This window comes from Caretta caretta, chromosome 1 (genome assembly GCF_965140235.1).
Source record: "Caretta caretta isolate rCarCar2 chromosome 1, rCarCar1.hap1, whole genome shotgun sequence".
Lineage (NCBI taxonomy): Eukaryota > Metazoa > Chordata > Testudines > Cheloniidae > Caretta > Caretta caretta.
Genome location: NC_134206.1, coordinates 209671245 through 209697051, shown reverse-complemented (window position 1 = coordinate 209697051; position 25807 = coordinate 209671245). Strand labels below are relative to the sequence as shown.

The following is a 25807-nucleotide window of genomic DNA, read 5'->3' as shown; positions in this document are numbered from 1 at the left end:
TCACCTGCAGCTTGCCACACTGGCCAAACAGGAAATGAGATTCAAAAGTTCGTGGTTCTTTTCCTGTCTACCTGGCCAGTGCATCTGAGTTGAGAGTGCTGTCCAGAGCGGTCACAATGGAGCACTCTGGGATAGCTCCCGGAGGCCAATACTGTCGAATTGTGTCCACAGTACCCCAAATTCGAGCCGGCAAGGCCGATTTAAGCGCTAATCCACTTCTCAGGGGTGGAGTAAGGAAATCGATTTTAAGAGCCCTTTAAGTCGAAATAAAGGGCTTCATCGCGTGGACGGGTGCAGGTTTACATCGATTTAATGCTGCTAAATTTGACCTAAAGTCCTAGTGTAGACCAGGGCTAAAGGTTAAAATGGTTGTAAAATGTCCAATAGCTGGTGTGAGGGGAAGATAGGATGGGTGTTGGATACTTTGTTGGTGTGTATATGGTGAGATGTTGATGTCTTGTCAATGAAGGGTGAATCTGAGAATAATCTATGATCACATTGATGGAACACACCACACAGCCATCTGTCCTCCCTGGGGTAAGGGCACTGTATTGGAAGTAAAGAGGTCTGGGTTGAATTCTTGGGCCCATCACAGACTCTTATGTGACACTGAGTAAATCACTTAATATCTCTGTGCCTCAATCTCACATCTGTAAAATTAGGATAATACTTCTCCACCTCCCAGGTGTGTTGTGAGAGTAAATTCATTCATTCATATTCAGAGGGAGGTTCACCCAAGGGCACTGGAACAATTTTTATAGTGGGGGTGCTGAAACCCATTGAACGAAACTGTAATAAACCCTGTATATGGTGGAAACCATGTCAAGCCAGGGGGTGCAGCAGGCCTCCCCCAGCACCCCTAATTCCAGCAGCTGTGGGTTCATCTAACTACATGAGACATATTTTTCTCTCATGTTATAAATATATATTACAATCTTAGCACTATTTTAGCATATTTTTGTTTGGGAATATCACTGTCAGTTTGGATGCTCTGCAGACAGGTTCCATAGATAAGAGTAAAGGAGATAAGATGTACTAACTCTCTTCAGAGTAAAATCCTTCAGCTCTACTCCATGAATAGTTATTTAAGCAGATGGTGCAGAGTATATTAATTTAATCCAAGAAAATAATATAGGGCCCATTGCAGATGTTTTGCACATATTGCCATTCCACATGACAGAACCTTCTCAGCACCCAAGAAGAGAATGATGACCGGGGATCTAGCGGAGAGGATGAAATTTAAATGTTTGCTGTCAGAACTGTACTGATTTATTATAAAGCCTGCTTGATCTCTGTGGATCGGTGTAGGGAGGAGTCTGTGACTCTGGTGGAAACTACTTTGGATAATATTTTAATTTGTTAAGCTACATTGGTACCTGGAAGTTTTAAAAGGAAGAAGTGTGTGGGAGAGAGGGGGAGAGCAGTTGAGGTGACATCCCAGCCATTCAATCCCCCCACCCCCATACACTTATGGGTCACGTTCTTGTAAGATTGCTGTATAATATGACAGGTTTCAGAGGAACAGCCGTGTTAGTCTGTATTCGCAAAAAGAAAAGGAGTACTTGTGGCACCTTAGAGACTAACCAATTTATTTGAGCATGAGCTTTCGTGAGCTACAGCTCACTTTATCATCTGATGAAGTGAGCTGTAGCTCACGAAAGCTCATGCTCAAATAAATTGGTTAGTCTCTAAGGTGCCACAAGTACTCCTTTTCTTTTTGTATAATATGAGGAAATACTGTATATATCTGCCCCCCCTCCTGATAGTTCTCTCTCATACACACACACACTCTTCTTCCCTTCCCATCCCTCTCTTGTATTCTGGAAAAGCATATAAAAGTAGGTACCAGATCAGCACTAAAACTTTTCTTCATATTGTCTGATTTGGATATTGATGCATCCTTTTCTTTCAGCCTGGGGAATTCATGTCATTTTAAGTAGATAGATATTTCCACTATCCCCCTTATTACTAATTCATATTATCAGCATCTAAACAGCAACACTGCTACAAACTGAATTTGGGAAGCAGGAGAAATGAAAATGTAATTATTAATTATTATTTCTGTGGCATCCAAAAATGTGCTAGGCACTTTACGGACATGAGATAAGACAGGGCCCTGCCCTGAATATGATTGGAGCTGTCTTCAGACATTCAGACTGGACAAACTACTGGAAATAATCGCTTTTTTTATTTACCATAGTAAAGCAACCTGGTCTAGAAACTCCTTATTGCTACAAACTAAAGGTGTGTGTCTGGGGAGGGAGAGCTTTTCCCCTTGATGTTCTAGGACGTGGAAACACAATCCTTTTTCAGACACAGATGTTTGCAATAGAAAACTTTCACCCTGCACTCCTCTGTTTTTAATCTACCCATGACAGGAAACACAGATTCAAAATGAATGTAAGAACAGAGTCACCACAATGGGTGATAATACAAAAGAACTTGTAGGAAAGATCTCCTTCCCCCAAAATAGTAGAGAAAGAAAATTCCAGTAGATTTTAGGTGTATGTATTTCTGCTATGTTATCAATGCAAATGTTTTTCATGTACTTCAGAGAAAATAATCCTTACCAAACTGTGCCATATAGTACTGTGCAAATATATCTGGTTTTTGTGCACAATACACATTTACTGTCTCTGCCAGATACTCAGCTCTTTTCAAACTGCTAAACTGCTTCATGTGAAAAGCTCTGAGTACAAAACAGAAATATCAGTTGTTAAAGCTTCCTCTTCTTATGTGTGTAAAGTTTTTAATGGAACAGATATGATTATTTGATCCACTCCCTAGCCCCTCAGCCAGTCTCCAGCCCTGCTCTAACTCCTTAGGCCAGGCCTGCTCCCAAACTCTGTACCCACAAATACAGGTTTCAGAGTAGCAGCCGTGTTAGTCTGTATTCGCAAAAAGAAAAGGAGTACTTGTGGCACCTTAGAGACTAACACATTTATTAGAGCATAAGCTTTCGTGAGCTACAGCTCACTTCATCGGATGCATTCAGTAGAAAATACAGTGGGGAGATTTATATACAAAGAGAACATGAAACAATGGGTGTTACCATACACACTGTAAAGAGAGTGATCACTTAAGGTGAGCTATTACCAGCAGCAGAGCGGGGGGGGTGGGGGGGACAGGGACGACTTTTTGTAGTGATAGTCAAGGTGGACCATTTCTAGCAGTTGACAAGAACGTCTGAGGAACAGTGGGGGGTGGGGAGGTGAGGGATTAACATGGGGAAATAGTTTCTTTGTGTAATGACCCATCCATTCCCAGTCTCTATTCAAGCCTAAATTAATTGTATCCAGTTTACAAATTAATTCCAATTCAGCAGTCTCTCGTTGGAGTCTATTTTTGAAGTTTTTTGTTGAAGTATTGCCACCTTTAGGTCTGTAATCAAGTGACCATAGAGATTGAAGTGTTCTCCGACTGGTTTTTGAACGTTATAATTCTTGACATCTGATTTGTGTACATTTATTCTTTTACATAGAGACTGTCCAGTTTGACCAATGTACATGGCAGAGGAGCATTGCTGGCACATGATGGCATATATCACATTGGTAGATGTGCAGGTGAACGAGCCTCTGATATTGTGGCTGTGATTAGGCCCTATGATGGTGTCCCCTGAATAGATATGTGGACACAGTTGGCAACGGGCTTTGTTGCAAGGATAGGTTCCTGGGTTAGTGGTTCTGTTGTGTGGTGTATGGTTGCTGGTGAGTATTTGCTGCAGGTTGGGGGGCTGTCTGTTAGCAAGGACTGGCCTGTCTCCCAAGATCTGTGAGTGATGGGTCATCCTTCAGGATAAGTTGTAGATCCTTGATGATACATTGGAGAGGTTTTAGTTGGGGGCTGAAGGTGATGGCTAGTGGTGTTCTGTTATTTTCTTTGTTGGGCCTGTCCTGTAGTAGGTGACTTCTGGGTAGTCTTCTGGCTCTGTCAATCTGTTTCTTCACTTCAGCAGGTGGGTACTCCATTTCTTTTTGTACCCACAAAGACATTTCAACATGTACTTCTCAAATACATATTCAAACATTCACATGTACAAAGATCATAGAAGTGTAGACTGGAAGGGACCTCAATAGGTCATCTAGACCAGACCCCTGCACTCAAAGCAAGACCAAGTAATAACTAGACTAGACCATTCCTGACAGGTGTTTGTCTAAACTATTCTTAAAAACCTCCAATGATGGAGATTCCACAACCTTCCTAGGCAATTTATTCCAGTGCTTAACTATCCTGACAGGAAGTTTTTCCTAATGTCTAACCTAAATCTCCCTTGCTGCAATTAAGCCCACTGCTTCTTGTCCTATCCTCAGAGGTTAATGAGAACTATTTTTCATTCTCCTCCTTGTTACAACCTTTTATGTACTTGAAAACTGTTATCATGTCTCCCCCTCAGTCTTCTCTTCTCCAGACCCAAAAAACCCAATTTTTTCAATCTTCCCTCACAGGTCACGTTTCTTTAATCATTTTTGTTACTGTCCTTTGGACTTTCTCCAGTTTGTCCACATCTTTCCTGAAATGTGGCACCCAGTACTGGACACAGTGCTCCAGCTGAGGCCATATCAGCGCAGAGTAGAGCAGAACAATTACTTCTCATGTCTTGCTCTCAACACTCCTGCTGATACATCTGAGAATGATGTTCATTTTTTTGCAACAGTGTTACACTGCTGACTCCATGTTTAGCTTGTGATTTACTATAAACCCCAGATCCCTTTCCATAGTACTCCTCCCGAGGCAGTCGTTTCTCATTTTGTATGTGTGCAACTAATTGTTCCTTCCTAAGAGAAGTACTTTGCATTTGTCCTTACTGAATTTCATTCTATTTACTTAAGAAGAACATAAGAAAGGCCAAACTGGGTCAGGCCAAAGGTCCATCTAGCCCAGTATCCTGTCTCCTGGCAATAGTCAATGCCAGGTGCCCCAGAGGGAATGAACAGAACAGGTAATCATCAAGTGATCCATCCCGTTGCCCATTCCCAGCTTCTGGCAAACAGAGGTTAGGGACACCATCCCTGCCAATAGCCATTGTTGGACCTATCCTCCATTAATTTATCTTGTTCTTTTTTGAACCCTGCTATAGTCCTGGCCTTCACAACATCCTCTGGCAAGGAGTTCCACAGGTTGACTGTAGGTTGTATGTAAAAAATACTTTCTTTTGTTTGTTTTAAACCTGCTCCCTATTAATTTCATTTGGTGACCCCTAGTTCTTGTGTTATGAGGAGTAAATAATACTACCTTATTTATTTTTTCTCCATACCAGTCATGATTTTATAGACCTCTATCATATCCCCCTTTAGTCATCTCTTTTCCAAGCTGAAAAGTCACAGTCTTATTAATCTCTCCTCATATGGCAGCTGTTCCATATCCCTAATCATTTTTGTTGCCTTTTTATAAACCTTTTCCAATTCCAATATCTTTTTTGAGATGGACGACCACATTGGCACACAGTAGTCAAGATGTGGGTGTACCACAGATTTATATAGAGGCAATATGATATTTTCTGTCTTATCTATCCCTTTCTTAATGATTCCAAACATTGTTAGTTTTTTTGACTGCTGTTGCACATTGAGTGGATGTTTTCATAGAACTATCCACAATGACTCCAAGATCTTTCTTGAGTAGCAACAGCTAATTTAGACCTCTGCCATTTTATATGTAGAGTTGGGACTTCAGACCATTTCTCCAGTTTGTCCAGATCATTTTGAATTTTAATCCTATTCTCCAAAGCACTTGCAACTCCTCCCAGCTTGGTATCATTCACAAAATTTATAAGCATACTCTCTATGCCATTATCTAAATCATTGATGAAGATATTGAACAGAACCGGACCCAGAACTGATCCCTGCAGGACCCGACTCGATATGCCCTTCCAGCTTGACTGTGAGCCACTGATAACTGGTGAACCCACAGAGTCAGCACCTATGCTGATGTGGTTGTCTCTCAATCTCCCACTGAAGTTGTTCCACTTTATATGAATTAAATATTTATTTGGGCAGAGAAAGAATGAGTGACTCTATGGCCCAGTGGTAAGAGCACTCATTTCAGAGGTGGCAGATCCCTATTCAAATTAACTTTTAAAACAGTATTTACATGCCTAACTGTTTAAACGATTAAAAATATTTCTTTTAAACCATTAACCAATTAAACAGTTGAGGTTGATCTTGCCAGCCAGCCGGCATGACTGGGGCTGCTCCAGCTGGGTGGCATGGCTGGTCCCTGCTCTGGCCAGGCAGCACAGCTGGCCCCACTCCAGCTGGGCGGTGTGGGGCCAGTAGGGCTAGCCGGTCAGCCCAGGGTTAATGGTTAAGTCGGGTTAACCAGTAAGACTACTACTTACCAGTTAACATTTTACATCCCTAATTCAAATCCCTTCTGATAACAGGCAGAGGAGGCTCTCCCACATCCTGGGTGAATACCCTAACCACTGGGCTAAAGTTTCAGAGCCCCTCCTCTGGCTCCAACTGTTTTATGGAGGCAGCCTCTAAGCAAACCTACTGGATTGGACTCCACATGTGAGGTCGGTGGAGGAGCACCTACCTCCTCTAGTTCATGGATTGTTAGCAGAGAGAGGCACTTTCCTGCAGCCTGGACCTAGGCACTGAACTCTGAGAGAGTGGAGGGGCTTAGCAGCATCTCACATTGGCTATCTTAGGCAGCTCCCCGCCTCATATGCTGACTTTGTGAATCACTCTAAGGCACCTATCTTTCCCTGTTTATTGTATTGGAAGTTTAGGAGCCAAACTCAGGCTTTGTGGATCAGTGTTGTTCCAGTGATTTTTTTTTTCTAGGTGCCTATAAATTAGACATTGTGATACTCACTGTCACAAAATATCTCTGTAGATACAAGCCTTAGGCCCTGATTTTTCAGAGTACTTACTGTTTTTTAAAGTACATTATATATTCAAAGCAAATCTCCAACTAAACCCAACAACTGGAATTAGACCAAGGTATTACAATCCTCAGAAGACTAAAACTATTCATAGATTCTAAGGCCAGAAGGGATCTTTGATCATCTAGTCTGACCTCCCCAAAATAATTCCTAGAGCAGATCTTTTGGAAAAACATCCAGTCTTAATTTAAAAATTGCCATTGATGGAGAATCCACTATGAACCTTGGTAAATTGTTCCAGTGGTTAATTATTGTCACTGTTTAAAAATGTACACCTTATTTCCAGCCTAAAGCTGTTTAGCTTCAACTTCAAGCTGTTGGATCATGTTATATTGTTCTCAGCTAGACTGAAGAGCCCATTATTAAATATTTGTTCCCCCCTTAGGTACTTATAGAATGTAATCAAGTCACCCCTTAACCTTGTTTGTTAAGCTAAATAGAGTGAACTTCAGTCTTTCACTAGAAGGCAGGTTTTCTAATCCTTTAATCATTGTCGTGGCTCTTCTTTGAACTCTCTCCAATTTATCAACTTTTTTTTTAACTGTAGACACCAGAACTGGACACAGTATTCCTTGCAGTGGTGGCACCATTGCCAAATAGAGAATAAAATAACCTCTCTACAAGTTGAAATTTCCCGGTCTGTGCATTCAAGGATTGCAATAACCATTTTGGCCAGAGTCAGCCTGGGAGCTGACATTCAGTTGATTATCCACCAATGCCCCCACATTTTCTTCAGTCACTGCTCCTCAGGATAGAGTCCCCCCACCAGTAAATACAACCTACATACTTTGTTCCTAGGTGTATACATTTAGCTGTTTTAAAACACATATTATTTGCCTGTGCCTAGTTTACCAAGTGATCCAGAGGACTCTGTCAGTGACCTCTTCTCTTCATTACATTAACATTTTAATTAAGTAGACTGCATAAGGATTAATTTTTTCAACAATCTGACTCTAAATTAAAGTATTTCTGTGAAAATTAACTTTTAAGCAGTATTGTATGTGTGCTGAATGTCTCTGTTCTAACGTCAGGCTACTAATCTGATCTAACCTGCACTAAAACATAATGTGTGCAGATGACCTGAGGTTGAAAATAAAAGCCGAGCTTCCACCTAATGTTTCTTTGTAAACTCTATCAAATGGCAGAAATGCCTCATGTTGCGCATCTGTGGGAGCATATTATGGATTGACACCCATACTAGTAAAGCCTGGAATATATTACCCACAGTAGGACGTTGGGGTTAGTATTGACTCAGAGAAGAGTGCCCCCTCCTGAATTAGTAATGCCACTCACTTCCTCCAGCCAGAAGTGGATTATGGCTAAACAGTAGCTAGAGCCACCAAAACGGTGGGAGACCCCATCCCCCGTAGACTGGTCGTCTTGCTCGAAAATTTACAGGCAGCTGGAAGCAATCACCTGTGTGTTACGTGCTGTCATCTTCTGCTCTGCCATTGGTCCACTGCTGCATCTGGCTCTTCCTAACTGTTGGGTCTGAATTACACAAATCCCGCAATAATCCACCCCTGCTTTTAGCACCGCGCAGGTTCCCAGTCCTGGATCTGAGCCTGCCCATCTCGGTTCAGCTTGAGCTAACTGATCACAAAGCTATCAGGGAAAAAATCACCTGTTCTTTATAACCCCAGTGATGTGTATTGCTCTTGGTTCTGTTATCCCGAGCATCGCGAGGGGACGGGGATGCAAGATCGTGCCGGATGGTTAGGGAGAGGTGATGGCCTGGGGGAGAAGTGGCCGATTTCTGGCAGGGATGGGGCTGGCGGTGCTCTGTGTAGGTGGGGTCTGTTTGGAGTGTTGGGGGGACGGGGACGAGACTTTGGGGTGATTCTGGGAGCAGCCTCGGAGGAAGGCCGGGCGGGGAGGTTCAGTCTGACTCTTGGGCTGGGGCTGGAGCCGGGAAGGAGGAGAGCTGGACACCCGCATCTCTGTGCGGGGACATGGCCCTGTGCAGGAGTCTGCGTGGGACGGGACGGGGGAGGCGCTGGGAGAGGGGAGCTGTGCACGCGCCGGGGCGGGCACGGGCCCCGGGAGAGGCGGGGGGGCGGCGGGGTAGGGGGAGCTCGGACGCTGCGCGGGAGGGGCGGGGCATGAAACCCAGGCTGGGGGAGGCTGGGATGACGCAACGGGAGAGGAGGCAACACGCGCCGGCGGCCGCAACACTGGGAGGTGGGGGCGGGGGCGGGGGACGCTGACGAACCTGCCGGCCCCGCCCCTGGGCCGGGCGGTCGATGATGTTCTGGCCCCGCCCCTTGAAGGCGGGTGCCGGGCGCGCAGGCGCTAGCAGTCAGTCAGGCCACGTGCGCAGGCGCAGGCTCCCCGGCTCGCTTCTCCCCTCCCCCAGCCATGGCGGCGCCGCGCGGCGTGATCCGGGCCCTGCACCGCGGGACCCTCACCCAGGTAACGGGCCGGGGCCCCTCCCCTGACCCTCCTGGGCGGGGCCCGCGCGCCTTCTCGCCCCGCCCCGGGCGCCCCGCCCGGGCACCGGCCCCCGGCCCCACGCTGCGCCCCGGCCTCTCCCTGGAGCCGCCCCGAGCGGGGAGCCGGAGCCAGGGGAGCCGGTGCGTGGGCCAGGGCCAGGGCCAGGGCCCGGCCCCTCTGCGCGGCTCGGCCCTGCGCCGCCGCTCTCTGCCCCGCATCGCACCTCGTCTGGCCCCGGGCCCCGCCCCCGCCTCGCCTCCTCCCCGCCCCGCATCACTTCGCTGCCCCCGGCCCTTCCTGTGCCTCTGCAGCGCATCGCCGCGCCCGCCTCCTGCCCCACGCCGCCCCGTGCCCTGCCCCACCAGCCTCTGCCTCGCACCACATCCCGGCCCAGCTCTGCAGCGCATCGCCCCGCTCTCTGCACCACATCCCTGTCCCTCCCTCTGCCCTACACCACGCTGTCCTCTGCCCTGCTGCCCCCCGTTCCCACCCTGCTCTGCCCCATCCTCTGCACCACATCACCGCCCTGGTGTTTGCTCTGCAGCACATCAGCGCACCTCCGCTCTGTATTGCCCTGCCCCTCTGCAGCATTGTGCCACATCTCTACACTGCATCCTTGCTCTGCGTGTCCTGCCTGCACCACTCTACCAGATCACCACCTTCCTGCTGTGCTGCAACAATGCACGACTGGACTGTCATGTTACCTTGTATTTACTGTAGGAAGAAAAGTCAAATTTAAGTTAGGCTTAGCTGGCACATGTGTGAGCTAAACCCTACTTTACACTCATCCACTGTCCCTAGTCCAGACAAAGCCTTTGGCCTTGTCTGGACTAGGGAGAGCTAGTCCAATTTAGCATGTTAAAGGAAGGCCACTTTGTCTCAATGAGACTCTTAAAAGGTAGGTTTCAGAGTAACAGCCGTGTTAGTCTTTATTCGCAAAAAGAAAAGGAGTACTTGTGGCACCTTAGAGACTAACCAATTTATTTGAGCATAAGCTTTCGTGAGCTACAGCTCACTTCATCAGATGCAAAGCTTATGCTCAAATAAATTGGTTAGTCTCTAAGGTGCCACAAGTACTCCTTTTCTTCTTGAAAGGTAGTCACTAACATCACACCATGAAATCCTAGTCTAGACAGTATTTGGTAATAGTTTTTCTCAGGGTGATGGGGAGCCAGAGCCTGACTTTCTAACCTTTTTTCCATAGTTTACTGTGTTTATATGTGCGTTTTAGAATTTTTCAAAACAAACCCTTTGGGCTGAAATTTATCAACCTTCTTCTCAGCCAGAGGTGGCATAGTTGGAAAACTGGTAAACTGTTTACAGCAAAGTTAGGTGAATCAGGGTGGAAGGGAATAATTCAGTTTATCCAAAAGTATGTGTAATAAGATTTTTTTTTTTTACGAATAGTACAAGGTTTTACCTGTCTTCCTCTTGTAGAAAAAATCTTTTTCAAGAAAAAGCTCACAAATGTTATGAAGAAATAGGCCCCTGGGGCCAGCTGTATCGGCCACTGCTCGAGCAATCGGTGTAGCTGTCTCCAGGGCCGCCTGAGCAGCTGGCCCCAGTGCCAGCTGCTCGGGCCACCCTGGGATCAGCCACACTGGCTGCTGCAGAAGTCATGGAATCTGTAACTTCCGCAACCTGTGTGACAAACATGGAGCCCTACATATGCTAAACAGTCTGTTACATCTTGTATTTAGCTGTGATGCTCTGAGGGAAGGTCTACACTTAAAATGCATCAGTGCAGCTGCATTGCTATAGCACTTAAGTGAGAGGTCCCCAAAGCAGGGACAGGAATGAGGGGGGGGGGGTGGGGAACCACCTGGCCCCTCCCTGTCCCTAGGTCTGCTCTGGTCCCAGCCCCCACCACAGCCTGGGTCTGGCTCTGCTCCTGCCCCCAGCCTTGGCCCCTGGCCATGGCCCTGCTCCCAGCCCCCCGCCCCACTGTGTTCTTCCCCCCCCCAGCTGCAGCCCCGCTTCCGGCTCTGGAGGAGTGGGGGAGTGCAGACAGAGGTAAGGGGGGTGTGACCCTCAAAAGTTTGGGGAATGCTGGCTTAAGCGAAGATGCTCCTACAGGGAGCAGAGAGGGTTGGATGGGGGTGGGGTCCTGGGGGGGCAGTCAGGGGACAGGGAGTGGGGGGGGGTTGGATAGGGTGCAGGGTCCCGGGGGTGTGTGTGTGTGGTTAGGGGCGGGGGGTCCGGGGACAAGGAAAGGGGGCGGGGTTAGATGGGTCGGAGGTTCTGAGAGGGTTGGAAGTGGGGTTGGAAGTTGGGAGGGGGTGGGGGCTAGGCTCTTTGGGGAGGCACAGCCTTCCCTACCCAGCCCTCCATACTGTTTTGCAACCCCAATGTGGCCCTCCAGTGAAAAAGTTTGCCCACCCCTGCATTACCGGGTGGTTCCTACTGAACAAAAATTTTTCACCTCTGAGGAATAATGTTAGAAAAAAGGCCACTAATCATAAAAATCAAAACGTAGCCTATACCTAAGACTGCACTAAGTTTTAATTATATGGAAAGTTTGAAGAATGTGACAAGGTGAAGTTAAGATTGTTTGGATGCTGTGATTTGCAGTGGACACTACACTGCGGCCTATCTCATTGTTCTTGAGAGTGCAGAGACGTGAGGATGATGCAATGTTTCTGGGTGAGGTGGAAGTTGGAAGCGGCAAAGGTCTGTTTGATCCCAGACCATCTCGTGGGGGCCAGTGCAGGATTGTTTAGTACAGTGTAATTTTCATGGTTTTTTTTTTTAGTCCAGTTTTAAATTACTTCAAATGTGGCTTCCATTGCTTCCTTGAAAGACTGTACACAGAAGAGCTGGTACATGATATTCTACCTCAGTTTTCTTTTTTATTACTATTATCCTTCTCCTAATTTTATGCCTTTGAACTGTTAGTGTTGGGTTTGCTCCTAGGCCTCTCTTACCAGTCTTCTGTTCTGATATAGCGTATTGGGTAGCTTTACAGCCATTTGCACTAAGGATTGAATATCCCTTTCAGATATCCCTTAGGACAGTGGTGGGCAACCTGTGGCCCGTGGGCTGCACGTGGCCCATCAGGGTAATCCGGTGGCGGGCCACCAGACGGTTTGTTTACATTTGCAGAGTTGCCCGCCACTCCCAGTGGCCTTCATTCTGGTGTCTTGGCAGCGCTTGGTTAGAGTCCTACCACTCGTTCCCTCTCTAGCCCATAATTGAATCTCTTCGTTGAGCCTGATGTTAAACTGGCAGTTCCAGATGCCGAAGTTCTCTGTAAATATCCCCAGAGCAGGTAGTAATTGTCACCATTTCAAGGTTAACTGCTCCCTCTGCCCCCCCAACCCCTGGTCATCCTTGAGGACATCCATTTAAGTTTCAGGCTCCCGGTAGTCACCTCTCGTGGGCAGAGACCTGTGTCTCTTTCCCTCCAAACTGGGAGATTAGATTAGCAGTCCCTTTGCACTTCACTGTGGTTTTCTCAGCAGGTGTGACCAGGTTCTAGCACCTATGGTTAACCTTTCTCCAGGGGCTACAGCAGTGTATACCAGTTACCAAGCAGCCTTCCAACCCTTCCGCAAGGATTGGGGATCCTCCTCCTTGGACAGAGGGTCCTTTCTGTTTACTGGGTCAGAAAGAAGGCCCTGTGTCCCAGGCTTTTGGTATAAACTCAGCCTGTTTATACCAAAAGCGCTTTATTTGTTTGAGTCTCTGGAAAACACAGTGCGAACCAATATATGCAAACCTCTCCAGGAGGTGATACCGCTGTAGAGTAGTTTAGTCTCAGTGACTCACCTTAATCACCCCCCTCACCAAACACACGCACCGTCTTTAGTTCCTGAAGGACCTGTGGTAACCCTTCCCATGAAGTAGAACGTAGTCATACATAAACCATGAATACATTTAGTACACTGGTCCCCAGAGATACTGCCTGGTGTTGCAGTATCTACCTGTCATCACACAACAGGAGACTAGAAGGTTATAAAAGGGCAGGAGCTGCTCTATTCTGCATCTCCAGCCATTTTCACCAGCCAAAGCTGAAGAGAGCTGCTGCTGCAGGAGCCTTGATGAGGCAGGGGGAGACCTGGCTGTCTGAACAGACAGACACTTAAGGGTTGGGTGAGCTGGAGTAAGGGGTGTTGCATTCAGGATGCTTGTTTTCTAAATGAATTGTGCTTTCTCTTAAGTAAAGAGTGACTGAGTTAGAAAGACTGTCTTTTGCTATTTGCTTTCCACAACCAGAAGGCTCACAAGGTATTCTGGGGAACGTGCAAGAGCTGCTGGGGAGCCTTGGGGAAGATGGCTCTAGTTTCAGGACTTAGCAACTGGACCATGTAGTCCTCATTGCCAAGAGTGGCATCAGATGCAAGGTCCGCACCTGGAATGCACGCGTAGAGGCCCAAAGGCAGGGACAGTGCCTAAGCTCATCTTGCTGGGGCTGAGCCCATGTTATGTGTCTTCAGTGTTGAGATCCCCTCACAGCTTTCTGACAAGTCTGCCGTAGGGGGAGCTTGGCCAGACCTGTGACAAATACAATGGGGCAGTGGAAAACTTCCTCCAAACTGGCCTGCCCTCAGAGAACCCCCTCTTGGGGTATGTCAAGAGTAGAGTGTGTAGTCCTGTATTAACTGAATTTAACTGACAATTTAGTTAACTCAAGTTAACTAAAATATGATGATAAATGCAAGTTGAGACACTCTACAGCTCTTTGTTACAGGACACCAAAATTGTTGGTTTACCCTTGGACTCCAAGGTTAGATGGACAAACACTTGTGGAATTGACTTTGTTCTCCTATTGTAATTCAAGTTCTGACAAACCTGAAGATTGAGGTCAGTTAAGTCTCCTTGGACCATTTAGCCCTTGACCTCAGCTGAGGTTGCATATAAGAGGGCTGGTCATGGTGGTTTTTAGTGAGTTGAGCATCTGTTCACTAGGAAATGGGCTGACACCTTTCCCCTCTATTCAGACAGGCCAATGAACAGCCTTCAGGAGCCTCACTTGTTTCTGTTGGGTTTAAAAGATTTACCTAGTACCTGTTAGCCAGAACAAACAGGTGTCCAGCTTGAAAGTGCTCCCAAATCTCTGCTGCAAGGAGGAATATTTTCTGTCTTTGACCAGTCCCACACTATTTCCGACTGGCTGCCACAAGGGTGGGGGAGGTCTCTGTTACTCTTAGCCCCCAGCTTCTATTTCTATGGTTCTTCCAAGGCTTGCTGCTGTTTCTCTGAGCTTTTCTAAGCAGCAGAATGAAGTGGACCAGATTCTTATTCGTTTCACTGATTCCTGCAGGACTTTGAATAGCAGCAGGGACAGCTTGCAGTACTCTGGTCAGTTTTCATGATAATGCACCTGGTGATTAGCAGCAGAAGTAGAACCACGTCAGTTACAACATTTTGTGTTTAGACTATAAGGGCTATACACATTTTTTTATTTTAAACGAGAGCTTATAGTTAGTAGGAGTGGAGTTTTCAAGCCCTGAGGGTAATGATTTGCTTTTTATGCAATCTTCACACTGGGCTTTTTCGGCCACCCTAAAGAGCTGGGTCTCCTACTATCTAGGGTTGGGCATTTGACCAGTCCGAAAATAGCTAGTCATTTGACCAATTACATACTAGTCACATATTGTCAAATAATGCCAAAAATGGTCAAATATTTTAAAGCATTAATTTATTAGAACAATAACAACAGTAACAAAAAAGATTAAGACTTTATGGTCTCCAATAGGCTTAGCTTTATGTACTTATGCCTAATAACAAAAAACATTTATGAAACAGAGTTATTTTAATGCAGAAAAATGTATAACACAATGAAATTAAGATTAAAAAATGAAAGAATGGTGCAATCAAAAAGGGAGGCAACTGCTTATATCAGGATATTCTTGCTGGAGTATTTGACAATAGTTGGCTGTAGTCAAATAATAGGTGCTCAACTGGCCAGTCAATTGACTGGCTTGCCAAGCCTAATCTGGTCCAGTGGTAGCACTTTAGTGTGCCTCGTAAAACGGAGATCCCACTAGTTTAGAATTGACACTAATATCTATAATTGTCATACTCAGCACCCTTCCCGTGTACACACCTCTTGTTACAGCAAATGCGTACTGACATACATAAGGATTTGCACTAGGAGGTTTCTGAGAGTGTAGCGTCTTTTGTGATGTGGACTGATGTCCAGTAAGAGCTAAGGTGAGAGTGCCAGGCCTAAAATAGGATTTGAACTTTCCTCTCCAGAGGCTAGTGCACTTGTCTGTCTGGACTCCAAAATCTGCCACATTTTCCAGTTCAAATGATCTGGAAACTCTTACTTTCAACTTCTGATGTATGACTGTCCCAAAGCTACCGCAGTTCATTGTAACTCCTTTTAACATGTGACTCTGTATAAGCAATTGTGCCCCCACCTCAAGCCATGATCCAATCACATATTTCAAGATGTGCCTTGCTGGGATGGGTCAGCACTTGGACTGGAGAAGTCCGGAGAATATGCATGTTCTGCCTGATATGGCGTTTGTGATAAGTACAGTCTTACTTTGTGAGTCAGTATTGAGCCAATGCTGGAGTGGTACTGGGGAAGGACATTGTGCTGCTGGAGGTGCTATCTACTAAGTAAGAAAAAACTTAGGTTCTTATATGGATTTGGTATTCACTTACTGTCCCAAACAGTTAAACAGCTGCCGTGTTCCACCTTAGAGGTTGCTGAATCATAGTGATTCCTGTGTATATTTTGTGTATAATGTTAAGCTTGTAAATAACTTTGGGATTCTTCAGGATAGAAGTGTGGCTATAAGATAATTAATAATCAGGAGAAAGTGAAAATTTTGGAACACTTATTATTTGGGGGGGGAGCCGGGGGGGGGGGGGTTAAGATGCTTTCTTGTATCCAGGAGAAGATGCTCAAAAGTAGCTGTATCCATTATACCACCACATTGCTGTGTTGCATTGTCTTTTCCTCCAGGAAGTTAGAGAAAATTACAGCTGGCATTTGGGATACACCTTTGCCACTACTCTAGCAGTGTCTGTCTCAAGGATGCACTACTGGAAAGTCAGCAGTTCAGGGGACATCTGTTTTAATGAAGAGACCATGCGTATACACAGCAATTCATGCTAGAGAGGCTGGATTCAGGAAATGAGGATTTCCTGTGTAATGTCCTATATTTCTGTACAGCTCCTTTTAACCTGAAGGATTCCAAAAGCACCTTGTGACCTTAAACTGTAATGTACTGCTTAGATTCTTAGACTTAAAATTTTCAAAAGTGCCAAAGTCCCATTTTCAAAAGTGACTTAGTCACTTAGGAACCTAACTCTCATTGACAATCAATGGAACTAGGGGCTGGCCTGCACAACGGAGCTTAAAGCACCTTTCTGCTGGTGTAACTGTCCACACTAGGGGGTTGCATTGCTTTGGTTATTGTTTTCTAAACTCATGTTGTTATAGTTGAACAAAAGTTGTGCAGACCAGCCCATGGTCCCACTGACTTTCAGTGGGACTTGTAGTCCTTAAGACGCTTTTGAAAAGGTATGTCTGTCACTGTGGTGCCTGAGCATCTTCCTGTAATTATTCTACGTAAAGATCATTGCCATGCTTGAGATGTAATTGGGCATCAAGTCTTTGGTGCACAGCAAAACTGTGCAACTGTTTAGGACAGGAAGAGAAGCAGAATTTTGTATCCAGCTGAAACTGCAGGGGGAATTTAGTGAGGCAGGATGTAATATGAGGTGAGATTTCACCAGGATGCTGTTGTTAATGGCCCAAGCCTTACAAAAAGTGCCATAGGATCTTTAATAACCCAGTGTGGTCAGATTATCAGTTTTGCATCCCCTCTGAGGACTGATTTAAACAAGCTTGATTACAATGTTCAGTTAAGTTAAGAAGAAAAAAGCTTCAAGTGATTTCTTGACTTGTTCAAAGGATTTTGCTTGTTGTCCAACCCCAAGAGTTGTCTGAGAAGCCAGCATTTCACATCAGTTAAGTGTAGACCTTGAATGAACTGATGAATTTGATCTTCTACCATCTGGATACAGTAGAAGGGATGATATTTTTGCATTGGCTTACTGGATACTATCCAGAAAATAACGTCTTTGGCATCAAAGAGCTAGATCAGAAGTGGTGTCTATGCTGTGGGATTGACTTTTTTTAAAAAACATGGTTATGAGACATCTTAGAATGAGATCAGAGTTGCCAAAATTTATGATTTTTCTCTTTTGCCACCCCTAAATATTAACTTATGTATTCAATTGTATCTTGGAATTAAACCTCATTGTCTCTCTAATGAGATCACTCCTGCCTGGGTAGCAGAACCAGGAGGGATGGGGGTGGGGAGTGGGCTTTGTCTCCTTGTAAACTCATGCACAGCAAGGGATGGGGGGAGAGGTGAGAGTGAGACCAACTGCTCTAGGACCTGGGCTCATTCCAGGGAGCTGGAAATGGAGGGGCTAGAATGTGCCCAGGAGCAGGTAGGAAGCCCTGGGACCCTCCTTCCCAGCCTGGGACCCTCCTTCCTGCCTCCATGCTGGCCAAGTCTTAGTACCTCCCCTCACTCCCCCTCCTGTCCTGCTTCTGCCACCTCCTGACTCCTGCAATGCACTATGCATTTAAACAGAAGGCTGTGAACATCTCTGGGGCCTTAAACTCGGTGTAGTCTAATGATGGATGCCCAAACTTTACCATACTGAGAATTGTTTTGGTAATTTGTAATGAACCTATAGTCCAGTGGTGGGCAACTTGCAGCCTGTGGGCCACATGTGGCCCTTCAGGATAATCCACTGGTGGGCTGCGGGACAGTTTTACATTGACCGTCCCCAGGCACGGCCGCCCACAGCTCCCAGTGGCTGCGGTTTGCCTTTCCCAGCCCATGGGAGCCGCAGGAAGCGGCATAGGCTGCCGGGACGTGCTGGCCACCACTTCCCGCAGCTCCCATTGGCCAGGAATGGTGAACCGTGGCCACTGGAAGCTGCAGGCGGTCGTGCCTGCTGATGGTCAGTGTAAACAAACTGTCTAGTGGCCCACCAGTGGATTACCCTGACAGGCCGCAGGTTGCCCACCACATCCACACCAGACTTGTATAAAACATGGCAGATCGCAAATGGCATCTCATCTTTCTTGCAGAGGAATGGCTCATGAAGACTACAGACCCAATCATGTGATGCTGCTTGGCTTAAGAGAAATAACAAATAAGACTGTGACTTTCATGAGATGCACTTTGGCCATCCTGGTCTTATGGGAAGAGTCCTCTGGATTTTAAATATCTTAGAACTCTATTAAGTGGCACGCTGCTAAATACCCTGGCACTTGGTAAGGGTGGAATTCTCATTTTCACCTGTAAACTAATAGTTTTCTTTTAAGTCTACCCTTAGTCATTGTAACATTAAAGAAAATATGGCTTCCACTTTTGCAGCAGCCATAAAAACAACTGTTAGTTATGCTGGTGTCTGTTAAATATGCTGATATATTAGGTTTCTAGATGTGAGAGGGTGCTAGGTTGAATTGGTAGTTTCTTACAATGTTTTAAGTGAATGCAGCATTGGTGAAAATTCTTGGATATATACAGAAGTAGAGATTGAAGAGTTGTCTATCTGAAGAATAGGTTCCAACACAGTAAATGACGGTGAAAGCCTCCCATCTGCCCGATCTCCACTAGGGAGCTTCAACCCCAACGTAGATTGGGCTTCTTGACGGGGGGAATGCAACTTCTGTTGCTCATGCAGTCTTTGGTGTGTCTGAGATTTAGGCCTGGTCAACTTTAGAAAAGATTTTTAAATCTTAGTCCAGTAATGTTGCAACACAAGCTATGTTGATTAAGTAAAGGTTAAAACAGTTTAAATATGTCTATGTGAGGGGTTCACGCTGATTTAATTAGTTCTATTTTAAATCCATTTAAATTGGTATAACTTTTCTAAAATGGGCAAGAAGGGCCAGTTGTGTTTTTTGTCATGTGCACATTTGCCCACTATGAGACTCCTAACTCACACACACTTCACAGTACCATCAAATGGTGTAAACTTTCATTTCCACCTGAGCTAGATTTGAGCCAGAGACCACAAAGTGAAAGTTTTTAAACAGGTGTGTTAATTTTGGCGCCATATACAAAGTAGCTAACCTTTCCAGCCTTGAGGCAATTGCCAAACAAAATAACCAATAGAAAAATATATCTTCTGGTTTTTAAGATGTATTATGAACAATTGAATAATTAAAACCCAAAACACACGTTTTTAAAAAGCCACTCTATATGTGACTTGATACTGTTTGTCCTTGTTTGTGTTTTTTTGGGCTAGTCTTGCTAGCATACAACTACACACTTGAACCAGAAATGCAATAAAATATAAAAAGTTCCCTTCACCTGAAGGTCAGAGAAGGAGAAACTGAGATTGTATGTTTGTAAGGGATTTAGATACTACTGTGATGATTGCAATATAAAAACTTAGCTAGCTAGTTCACTGAGAGGGAAGCAGGCAGTTGGGAATTTGGTTGCCCTCTCCTAAAGAGAAACTGGGAAGTCTTTTTTACAAATAAATGAAATAATTGTTTACATAAGTCAGAGATCAGAAAAAGGAGGCATTCAATAAATTAGCTACTACCCCTTTGTATGTCCAATTGTCATTATTCTTAAAAGGTAATAATTACATACTGTCTTTTCATAGTCTGAAAATAAGTTTTGCCTCTGTATTGCTTACTCCTCATTTCTAAAATCACTTTTCTTTTTGGAAACAAATCAGACTTCTTTCCAGCAGTCTTATTTGGTGCAAATAAATGGAGGTTTCTTCTATTTCTGAATGATAGTACACACGAGGCTATAAGTACTAAATACTAAGCCACATTTCCTTGTTTCCAGAACATCTCTATCAAGGTAGAACACAGAATGGTTGCAAAATTGTCAGTGTTCAATTCTTACCTATAATGGGTTTTTATAATCGCTTCCCCAAAACTTGTCAGAATAAGACAGGCTCAGATCACATGATCCATTGAGCTTCGTTGTCATTTCTTGCACAACAATGGGGTTTTTTTGGGAGGGGGCTTTATCTACACCGGAAAGTTGCAGTTTTCAATTGACTGGTGTAGTTTAAAACAGTACAACCCTACAGTGTGAACATGGTTATACTAGTGTAAAAGTGCTCTATATCAGTACTATTATTCCCATATGGAAAAGGAAAAATTCCCCTACTGTAGTATTCGAAGTGTTCTATGGCTCCCCCCAACTCCGCTTTTCTATCTTCAGTTAGTGGATGTGTTCCTCAAAGCCCATTGGTTACCATCTTCTTCCTCATGGCTCCTGCAGCCCTGCTGGGAGTGTGGAGGGGCTCGGAGGAGGGTAGAATCGGTAGCTGAGTGGCGGTGAGGTGTCCCCAGGATGCCACCTCCTATCCCCCTCATTGCCACCACTTCCTCAAAACACAAGAGGAATTTGCTGACTAAAAATTTAGTGCAGAGTTAAGTTTGACCAGCAGAGCATCTTAACCCTCCAGAATGTCAAATGAACCTATATTTAAACCTCTGAAAACCAGGAAGCATACCATCCCGACCCTGTAACAATAACTGTGCGTTCTCTGTGTGACATACCAGTGCGGCCCCTCCAACAGACATCTGTGAGGACACAGCATGGGAGTGTGATAGGAGGAATTGTCAGCGCCTGTCCTCATTAAGGGAAAAGTTGTGTTTAGGGCAGGCTTAGTGGCACCAGCAGGCTACATCTGTCTTTTGCTCAACTCTTTCACCTGCTTTTCACAAACCATTCCAAAATTACTAGATGTTACCATCCTTTGACCCTTGTCCTAAGGGCTTTCTCTGCAACATACTTGCACCAATGTCTGCATTATTATGTATGCTAGCAGACTGCTACAGATCCACATGACAAGAATAGATTTTATGCTCCTATGCTTGCACAACCCGCATAACTCAGCACAGAAACGAGGGGTCTGTGATCCCTTTGGGTGCACGTCTCTCTCCTGCTACTGCAGTGTTAGTTGTGTCAACCTGCTGCAGGTAATCCCTGCACTAATCAATACTGCTGTCTGTAACAAAGTAAAGTGAAGTTATAGTGTTTGTAGATGAATAAGATAATGCAGTTCTGTGGGACCAGCACATCACTTAAAATGGCCCATTTACTTCATACATTCAGTACTTGCCAGCTCCAGGTTTGGGGCGTGGCTGTTGTGTATCTTAAATCTTTCTTTCCTGGTTTTCAGAGTTTCAAGTATAGGTGCATTTGGCATTTTGGAAGGGTACAAGGCACTGCTGGACAACCTTACCTCTACATTAACTAAGTTTTGGGGCAGTGCATTAATATAGTTTCTTAGTGCATGTCTATATCCAAAAACTTGCCTGGAATAAATCTTTAATTTAATTACATCAGTGCAAACCCCTAACTCTAAATGCACTTAAATCAGTTTAAACTGCATTTATACCAGTTTATTTTATTTTGATTACCAGATTAAGCTAAACCAGTTTAAGTACATCTTACGTTAGGAGTGTGCACTGATGTAATTAAATTGATTTAGTTACATCAGCACAAAAAAATTGATGTCTAAACCAGCCCTTGGTTTCCCTGTTCCTTTTAAAAAGAAAGTGAAACAAATGCTTATACCTGATGATGATAGCACTTCAATGGCCCCAGTTAGGTTTTAAAATGTATACCTCAGTTTAATGCAGGGGTTTAATGAGTTAGGATAAGTTCCTACCTTTCTTACTGCTTCAAACTTTTTTTTTTGTAAGTCTATGTTAACAGACCTGCATATCATTTAGAAAACAAAAGCTTTTTATTTGCAAAATATTAATAAGGGAAGTAAAAATTATGTGCAGACCCTAAAGATGCAAGAGTTCATATTTATAGCCAGAGAATTTCTCCTGTCCCTGAAGATGAGGCGAGGTTTTGTTTTTGTTTTGTTTTCTTCTCCAACCCCCTCGGGAAGATCTATCTTATGTTTGATCAGGCACTTACAATATCAGGCACTTTTCTTTTGACTGCATTCACTTATATATTGTTCTTTCTTCCTTCTGACACTCTGGTTTTCAATCTTACATGTTTCTCTTCTTTTGACAAATTTCAAGATGTTTTGGTTGGAAATGTGACCTGCCTTGGATAAAATAACGATAAAAAGGAGAAAAGTCTGAGAGTGATTCTTCTCTGTTTCCTGAGTCATTCCAGCCCCATTAATCAGTGCTAGTGCTGTGGAGGCTGGGTGGTGTGTTATGTCGCCAGCACAGCAGCTCCTCAGTCCCTTTCCCCCACCCCCTGCCTGCCTACACAGTGGGGAAAACTAGAGAGGGAAGCCATCAATCTTTCCCGTCACCACATGCCAACAGTGATTCCCCTCTCCACTTCCTGTTCTCTGTCTTGCTCACCACCTGTGTTTAGAATTAGCTCTGAATCTACTAATCTCACTCCCGTCCTTACCTGATCTGCTCCGAGAAAATAGCAAGTGGTTGTACTGCTATAGCATTTGTGAGGAGTGACTGCTTGAGTTTGGATTGTAAAATAATTTCCCTTATAATAATCTGTTGTGACTCTCTCCACTTTGTGTAACGTTCATTCTTATGGCTGAAACTTTGCTTGCTTTCACTTCAGCCCAGTGATGAACTTTTGAGAGTTTTAGAAAACTCTAGTTAGCCATTTATTATCTGCAGAGGTTGAAATATATATTATGTACTTTCTCATGAGAGGACTAAACTAGCTAGAGCAGAGGTGAGCAAACTACGGCCCACAGGCCCCTCCGGCTCGGCCCCTGAGCTCCTGGCCTGGGAGGCTAGCCCCCGTCCCCTCCCCCGCTATTCCCCCTCCCGTGCAGCCTCGACTCACTGCGCTGCCGGCACAATGCTCTGGGCGGGGGGAGGGCTGCAAGATCCTGGGGCAGCGCAGCTGCAAAGCCTCTGCCTGACCCGGTGCTCTGTGCTGCAGAGGGGGCAGAGGAGTTTGAGGGGGTGGTCAGGGTCAGGGATGAGGGTTGGAGACAGCCTGCAAAGTAAGTCCATAGGCAACAGTTGGGTTAAAAGCCCAGTCTTTATGCTCAGCTACTGGGAAGGTTCTTATCAAAAAGCTTTTGTACCCTGGGCTTGGTCTTGATATCTGCATCTCGCTAGTGGGTGTTTTGAAAATTAGAAGTCCCATCCCCTCCTCTTTTGGCTACTAATAGATTGGTGCCTCCAGGTTCAACTCCATAATCTCATCAGTTTGTCTCTGTCAAATAATGTGGCCAAGTAAAACCTTTATTCTCGCTGTCATGTAGCTTGTAGCCTGATCTAGATTATGAATAAAATTCCCAGCTATCACTTTGAGGGTTGACAGGTTCTTGTCCAAAGATCAGACCCATTATTTTTAAAATTATTATATAATTGTGAACCCCGATGTGCACAGGTGCAACACTTACACTGTAGGAACTCTTTTATATTTACAAATAAATAATTTATTAATATATTTAGCAAAGTCTCCCACACTCTAACTCAGTAAGGTAGATAGAGATAATACAGAAAGTACGTCTGAATATCCACACTCACACCATCCCTTGCAAGACAACCTGAAATGTTAACCATTATCTTCCTCATCACCATCACCCTCCTCATCTTCACCAGTGGCTATCATTCTGGCCCCTCCCAAGGGCTACATCTCTCCCCACTACTGCCTTGGGATGCCACTTTTATAATATTTTACGCTGACGTTACCATTTCTAATGCATATTCATTAGGGGTTTTCCCCCGCTTCCTTATGTGTATTTCCTCCCCTTACCAATGTTAAGGTGTTCTTCTTCCACAGGTTAGTGTATTTATGATTTCACCGCATTAACATATATGTCAATTCATTACTATGGCACTCTTGTGGTCGGATGTTCCGTCCAAAACCTTCCAGAAGCTGGTGTGAGTTCATGTGCTGTGATTGGCTGATGTCCTTATGGACAGAATTTCCCCCTGCACTCTATTTCCAGTTCCCCAAAATTTAGGAGTTACCTAAGTTTATCTGTGCCAAAGTTCATAGGCCTCAAGCCTCATGCTAGCGGCTGAAGCCAATGACTTACAGGATACAAGCCTGTAGGTTCCTTGTATTACTACTGAATATAAAAAGCAGAATATAATGCAAAGCCATGAATGTAATAGAGGTAAGCTGGCCCACTGGGCTACAAGCTTGTATATAAATAAACTTTCTAGGCAAAAAAAAATTGTTTATGGCATTGGTAGAGTTAAGGTTGTAAGCAATATGCTTCTCAATTATTTAAAAAGAAAGCTCTTACAGGAACGTTAGTAGTTTTTACAAAACTTCAGCAGCTGTTGGCCTGTCTGTTCAAAGCTAAGATTTTGCTAAAAACAACAAAATATTTGGAAAGAATGGAAATGCGCAGTTAAGGGCATCCAGGTAACCCTAACTCTGCTCTTGTCTGCTTCCACTCTTCTATTGCACCTTGAGTGTATGATGGTGATATTCTTATAGACTTCTGGAGGATTTTTGATAGGAACTGAGCTTTAAATCCACTTTATGTACATAGTTTAAGTTGTCTGAGGAGCAGAGGAACAGTAATACATGTTTGATATATGTGATCCTGCTATAATCTCGATGTGTAAAACTACTTAATTTGGGGTTCATCCTTTATGAAGTTCATAACCCTAGACATGGTAGCCATGGTCAAAATTTTGCAAAGGTGAGTAGTGATTTTTGGGTCCCTCAATTTGTGGGTGCTCACTGAAGGTGCATTAATTGGCCTGATATTTGTCAGAAAGTGTATCCACAGCACTTTCTGAAAATCAGATCCTTGAAAGGTGTCTTAATGAGCACATACAAACTGAGGCACATACAAATCAATAGTCACCTTTGAAAATCTCTGGTCCATGTGCCTATACTAACTTTTGCAGTATGACAGCACTCATATTTGAAATTACACAGAATATCATTCAGGATAATTCCTAAAAAGTGTTCACCTCTGGTCAAGAGATTTAAATCTGTATTTTTTTTTCAGTGACTGACTGCTTATGGCCTTAAAGAAGGCGGAAGTATTTTGCTGTAGTGATGTAAAGACAGTTGTACTTCGGTTTATATGCTACAGCAGTAGTGCTCAGTTAATCAACAACAGTACAGTAATTTTAGTCACTGACACAATGATTAAATGTGCTTTTGAAGATGGGATTATCTACTGCCTTTCAGTTGTTCTCTGGGTTGAGATACAGGTCAGAGTTAGGGTTAGGTTTTCATGGCTGTTTGCTTTTTGGGGGTTTTTTATGTAACGTGACCTTGGAAGTTCCAAACTTATAATGTTACTGTAATTTGAGAAAACTACAATGTTGTCAAGCCTTTTCCTTACAAGATAGGTATTTGCAAACTTATTTAAAGATTAAAGTTTTGCCTGAGAGTTTTTTTTAGATTTTTGAGTGCATTTTATTGCCGTTTCTGTCACTTGGACATCTGTTAGGGATGTCTAAAAGTTGTGTATACTGATTTGGACATCTGTACAGTTTGGAGAGGCATTAACAAAATAAACTTGTTTGCAGTGTTTAGCCTCTTTGGTCCCAGGATATTAGAGAGACAAGATGGGTGAGGTAATATTCTT

At 44.4% G+C, this 25807-nt stretch overlaps 1 protein-coding gene across 3 annotated transcripts in view; it reads left to right on the top strand.

Moving 5' to 3' along the window:
• The first annotated feature begins 9196 nt into the window (after nucleotides 1-9196).
• WARS2 (tryptophanyl tRNA synthetase 2, mitochondrial) overlaps nucleotides 9197-25807 on the top strand; it is a 79950-nt gene continuing 63339 nt past the window's right edge. Inside the window, exons 1-2 of one of the 3 annotated variants that reach the window (XM_048819767.2) lie at nucleotides 9217-9298; nucleotides 18393-18578. Coding sequence is in view for 1 of the 3 variants with exons in the window: in XM_048819758.2 (XP_048675715.1) it covers nucleotides 9245-9298 (54 nt within the window). In the remaining 2 variants the exon portion in view is untranslated. Of the gene's footprint in view, nucleotides 9299-11261; nucleotides 11333-18392; nucleotides 18579-25807 lie in introns of those variants that run through there. The other 2 variants (XM_048819758.2, XM_075119302.1) reach the window with 2 other exon arrangements.